The sequence below is a fragment of the Myotis yumanensis genome, unplaced genomic scaffold (genome assembly GCF_028538775.1).
Source record: "Myotis yumanensis isolate MYYU_CA2020_CCGP unplaced genomic scaffold, mMyoYum1.0.hap1 SCAF_19, whole genome shotgun sequence".
Taxonomy (NCBI): Eukaryota; Metazoa; Chordata; class Mammalia; order Chiroptera; family Vespertilionidae; genus Myotis; species Myotis yumanensis.
This window is the reverse complement of record NW_027223770.1, coordinates 15,268,905-15,274,904: the sequence shown is the minus strand read 5'-3', so window position 1 is coordinate 15,274,904 and position 6,000 is coordinate 15,268,905. Positions and strand designations below refer to the sequence as shown.

The window sequence follows — 6,000 nt, the reverse complement described above, 5'->3', positions numbered from 1 at the left end:
TTCGTGGCACGGATGGATGGATGGACAATGGACATATGGACATATGGACGAAGAGTCTTGCTAATTAATCCCGAGTCATCAGCTGGGGGCTACATAAATACAGGGTATCCCCCCCAAAATGTACACACAGCTGAGCCCTCTTACATTTTGAGAATGAAATGTATTTTAATACACTTAGTGTAATGTAATAAACACTGACTTCATAATTATTTGAAGTGCGTACACATTTTTGGGGACACCCTGCATGTAAAGACATCCTCCTGGGAGAAAGAGCAGCAGGAGGTGCCAGGTGAGCAGAAAGCCTCCCCGAAGAAGAAGAAAACGCAGGTGCGCTGCTCTCCTCCACACCTGCCTGGGGAGGAGGAGGTGACGTCCAGCCGCCGTCTCCCTGCTGGAGACACTGCCTAATTGTCAGGTTCTGTCACAGGACAAGGATCTGAGACAGTGACATATGGCATTACCAAGGACCGTGCTAATTAAGCAAAGGTTAAGAACAATGGCACCTATATTACCATCAAGGAAAGTCTGACTTAAAAAAAAAATTTAAAGAGAGGAAGGCAGAGGGAGGGAGGGGGAGAGGGAGGAAGGGAGAGAAAGAGAAAGAGAGAGAGAGAGAAAGCTCAGTTGCCTCCCACATGCACCCCAACCAGAGACCAAAATCTGGGTATTTGCCATGACCTTGAACCAGTGACCTTTTGGTGCACAGGATGACGCTCACCCAACTGAGCCCCACGGGCCAGGGCAAAAGCCTGACATTCAGCTTGCCCATCCTCGATCGCTGAGGACCAGTCCAGACCTGCGGCTGGATGCCAGTGCAGCTCCTGAAGCCTCTCTGTCTTAAAGGAACAGAGGCAGGACGCCTGCCGGCACCAGGTCAGAGGACCCCGATTTGCCTTCTCAGTGCCGTGGGCTTCTTGAATGGAGACCACAAGTCGGTCTCCTGCTGTCCCTCAGGCTACCCCCGCTGCAATCACAAGCTCGGATCTTGTGAGTCTGGAGTTCCTCCCACCCCACCCCCACCTCCCGTGACCAGGCTGCAATCCAGGACCTCCAGGCACAGGGCTGCTGGGGCAGACAGGGTTTGCACAGGGCATCGCCCACAGCTGCCACCAGCATCCCCAGGGCCTGTCCCAGGTCCCCCAACATCTCCAGGGCCAGTCCTGGCTTCCTCTGTGGAGGCTTGAGGTGGGGCTCAGCTGCAGGGGAGGGGAGGTTGGGGGCCGCCTCTCTCACTACTGCACCCCACATCTTGCCTAGCTCTCCAACTCCTGGAAACTCCCTTCATTTCCTACCACCCCGAGCCACGTTCAGGAAGCCCCACAGTACTGGTAAGGCAGCTGGCGCTCACGAGCCTAAGCGCCTGAGCAGAGAGGCTGGCCCCGTGCCCAGCCACGGGCTCCCAACCCCCATATCTGGCATTGAAGGGGGCATGGCAGGTATGGAAATCACCCAATCAAAGCCAAGCAGACTGCCGGTGAGCCCAGTAAGGACCCAAAGGCCCCAAGAGCCGGCTGAGCAGGCCGGGGCTGAGAGAAGGGGGAGGCGTCCCGGGCAAGGCGGGCAGGGCCCACCCTCCCGGAGGATGCCTCTGCAGGTCCCATGACTGCCAGAGCAGCGCAGAAACCAGAAGGACCCACCCAAAAGCAGAACGGAAACCCAAGCTGGAATCTCAGAGTCCAGTTAGAGGAGGGGGGCATCTATCTACTCCCCACTTCCTACTCGGTGATTCCGCCTCTGGCCTCCATGGCCTTCTCCTGGCCCGACCTGCTGCAGGCTGCATCCGGCCCCATGCAGGCGGTGGCGGGAAGCGTACTCCCTGTAGGCCGCTGTCTGCTGTTCTTTAGCAGGGCATGTAGGCCCACCCAGGGGGATGGTACACTGTGACTGCAGTGGGCAGGTGCAGGGGAGTGAAGGTGGGAGGAGAGAAGGTGGAGAGACAGAGAGGCTACAGAGAACTGGGAGGGACAGAGAGAAGGTGGCTCCCCCGGAAGCCTGTTCCTTAGTGGGTGGAGCAGCAGCAGGCACATGGAGACCAGGAAACACGGTGGAGAGGCTCAGGGAGGAGGAGCTGCCGGGACCTCCTCGGTAACTAGGGAAGTGCAGGGGAAGCCACAGGTTGTTCTCCGTGACTGCTGCCTGTCACTAATTCAGACCAAGGGCCGGCCTAGGTCTGCTGATGTCTAGGGAGATGAAGGAAAGCAAACAGCCCAGCACAGGGCTCCAGAAAGTGAGAGTGGCCACCCAAGCCACTTGGCTGGTTAAGGAGCAGCCCGGGTGGTTATACAAACATCGCCTCATCCCCGCCTCCCCCTCCCCACCAACCACACACAGACCCAGTGGGGGTGGGGGCTGGAGGAGACAGAAAGGGCGTTAAAGTGCCCGCTGAAGCATAAACACTCCGTATGACAGGTATGCATTCGCGTGCAGAGCTCAGACCTCTCCGCTGGTTAAGGACAATCTGCTTAGAGAGTGCGAGACCAATGGGGGAAAGAAGTGGCTTAAGGTAGGATTACGGTGGGTCATTGACCTGACCCGGAGCAGGACACTGAGAGCAGAGAACCCAGCAGGAAATCTCTTACCTGCTGTTGGTTCCACTTGAGGTCGGGGATGAGGACAAAGCCGTCAGCGGGATCTGGGTTCTCAAAAACAATCCGGTCGGCTTCCGCCTTCTTGTCGAGAATGTTGTACACCCACTGGTGGCAGAGAGAGAGAGGGTTCCTATCCCGTCACCACCCCAGGCTGGGCTAGGAAGCTCTCTGGCCCCTCCCGGAAGGACAGCCACTGAGCTCAGGGCATCCACCGCAGGCTGCCCTGTCCCACTGCTGACACTCGGTCACCAGCCATCCCCACAAGGCCCCGGCCGTGCAGAGGGCGCTGGCTCTTTAGGCTCCTGCTGGTCAACAGTGTGCATACACTCTGCTGTGGCCACACAGGCCCGGTCCTCATCCACCCTCCACTGCCCACAGAACCAGGGGAGAGCGTCTCCACGGGCCCCTCCCACATTACTCGGGACACAGCAAATGATCAGGTTGGGGTTCCCTCTGCACAGGAAGCTGGCTCCATGCCAGGGCAGGTTCTAGATAAAGTGTGGGATCCTCAGGGCGGCCGCCCCACTGGGATTCTCAGAGTAGCTGCCCACCTAGTGCCACAGCAATCTCTGCTGACATGGCTCCTGTGTAACAAAGCATTCCTGCCCCGGCCAATGTGGCTCAGTGGTTGAGTATTGACCTATGAACTAGGAGGTCACGGTTCGATTCTCGGTGGGGGCACATGCCCGGGTTTTGAGCTCAATCCCCAGTGCGGGGCATGCAGGAGGCAGCCAATCAATGATTCTCTTGTCTACCCAGGGTTCTGGCCTCCCACACCCCTTAGATCTGCTGCTGCTGAGTCTTAGGGAGCCCTTCCTTGGGCAGTGTGGATCCTAAGGACATCAGTTTACAATCAAGGTCCTAATGGCCTCTCTGAAGAAGCCTCCTGCAAGCAGGTTAAGGTAAGGCCCCTGTTCTCCAGGGCTCAAACCCCCAGACCACAGACCTCAGCGTTTCTCCACTTCCCCTAGCTCTGAGCACTCTTTGCAAAAGAGACTTCCTCCCAGGACCGTGAACTCCATGCCAGAAAGCCTAGAGAACCCTGCTGGAAAGCCAGACAGAGGCAGCACTGGGCTCACACTGTTGTCCCTGCGCCTGTCACCATGGCCTCCACACTCACGCAGGGGTGAAACGGGGGGCCAGGGCACTGACACCAACATCCATGGAGGGCTCCTCTGCCCACTTCCGGAAGTGCAGACACAAGCAGTTTAGGGTCTGCACACCTCATCCCAGGAGTCTGCATCCTTGGCTGTCAGTTCCTGGTCAGCACGGCCAAGGTCAAGTGCAGCTTTCTGGGATGGAGAGCTAGGAGCAGAGGGGGCCTGACGGTAGGACCCACACCAAGTAGGCCACCCACTGGAGAGAAAAAAGGCTGCACTCCCTGAGAAGAGCCTGGCTGCCCACTCCCTGGGAGAGGTCTGGAGGGTGAAGAGGACCGAACTTCTGCCTTTGGGGAACTGACTTTTAACCTGTGAATTAAGAAACAAGTCTCAGAAAGAAACTTTGACCCTCCCCCCTTTCCTGCCTAAGAGATGCAGAGAGTGGCACCTACTCCAGGGCTGGAATCTCGGGACGTTCACCTTAGCAGCCTGATTTGAACTGAGCTTGGTAGGTGGAGGCGACCAGCATGACTGGGGAAAGGGAAGGAGGATGAGAACAGAGATGGTGCTGACCTCCGGGCAAGACTGACACGGGTGCGAGGATGGAGCGGCGACACCAAGCGGGCAGTGAGGAGCGCAGTCTTACGCCGTGCCGGGCCCTGCTCCAGTGCCTCCCGGGGCTGTCCTCGCAGCAATCCTGGAAATGTGGGGCTGTGAGCACCCCATTTTGCAGGTAAGGGAAAGGCAGGGAAAGGAAGTTCACACAATTCTAAGCCAGAGCCTGGTCTCGGAGCCCACGCACCAGGCTGCGTGGGAAAGGCCTCTGGGAGAGCAGGAGGGACCTCAATCCACGTGTCTCAGCCAGGACCCAAGATGAGAAAGGGAGGAGAACCAGGGAACAGGATTCCCACATCCCGAGGGGCTACGCATGGGGAGTAGCCACCCTCTGAAAGCAAGGCAGGGAGACGGCCACCCGACGACAAGGGCCTATGAGTGGCACGGAAATGCATCTGGCATGGCCTAGCAGTGACACTGGCCACCCTGTCCGGACCCTCTCCTCCCTTGGGGCATCCTGCTTCCTCTTTAAGTTCCTGCTTCTCTGCTCAGCGCCTGCTGACCCCCTCCTCTGGTCCCCCTTCACCTGCCCGCACCTGGAGGCATCTCAGCTCTGCACTATCCCGTCCTGTTCCCCAGAACTGTCCCCTGTGCGTGCATAATGGCAGCTGCCACTCTGGAGCCCTTTCTGTGCTGGAAAGAGCAGCAGGCCCGTGATAGATGGCACCTCTCTTCATTTCCACCGGGACTGGGTCATGTTCCGACAGGAAACAGGGCTTCCGAAGTGAAGGAGTGTCCCGCCGGGCAGAGCCCAGACCCAGCCGATGCTGAAGCCTTGACTCGGTGACTCAGCATCGGCTTCAGCATGAGCATCTCTCCTGCGCTGAGTCACACCTCCCACTGCCCTTTTCCCGGGCATTTTCACTAGAAGTTCCAGGCACCAAATGTGAGGCGCCTAACAGGGTAGTCAGCTAAGAGCAGTGAGGCTGGGGCCAGGCCACCTGGCTTAGAGTGCCCGTCTCCGAAGGGCTGTTGTGAAGACTTTTTGCGGTGATGCACGGAAGTTGCTCAGAACAGCTTGGGCAGCATGTGAGGACTGAACACACTGCCGTCCACATTAACCCTTTCTGCTGTCCACGTCCCCCATCCTGGTGAACAATCCTACTATCTGTCCCCTCATCGCTCAGGTGGGACCTGGAGCCACCCCAGGCTCTGCCCTCAGTTCTCCACATCACCCAGTTCCTACGCCTTCCCTCTCCAGTCGCTACCGCAGCCTTCCCCGCTGCCCCGGCCTCGTCAGACCCATCCTGGACTCTGGTCCTCCTGCTCCCCCTCTCACCACACTCACCTCACCCGTGATTAAACTGCTCAGGGGACCCTCCCTGGCTATGGCAAGCGTTCTCAAACCTGATGAGCAGCAGAAACAGAGATCTTTTAAAACACAGATTTCCCAGCTCCACGCCCTGAACGTTCTGGTTCAGCAGATATGGTCTAGGTTCTGTATTTTTTAAAAATCTCACCAGGCCGCCCTGATGATGAGCAAGGTGTGGGAACTCCTGGACAGAGTGCCTCCCCCGGCCCCTGCTGGCCTTCTTGTGTTGTCCCCTAGGACCCAGCTGGAGGGTCCCTCTGTGAAGCCCCCACTGTCTGAGCTGACCACTCCCCCTGTGTCACCACTGCACCTCACATATAAACCACTGAAGTGCTGGTCATCATATTGTCAGACCACATGTCCCTCTTCTCATCAGACACAGGGG

The 6,000-nt window shown here is 58.0% G+C and overlaps 1 protein-coding gene across 1 annotated transcript in view; it reads right to left on the bottom strand.

The window, feature by feature from the left end:
• DCPS (decapping enzyme, scavenger) overlaps positions 1 to 6,000 on the bottom strand; it is a 33,921-nt gene that overhangs the window by 5,660 nt on the left and 22,261 nt on the right. Inside the window, exon 4 of the mRNA XM_070399145.1 lies at positions 2,580 to 2,693. Coding sequence (XP_070255246.1) covers positions 2,580 to 2,693 — 114 coding nt within the window. The remainder of the gene's footprint in view (positions 1 to 2,579; positions 2,694 to 6,000) is intronic.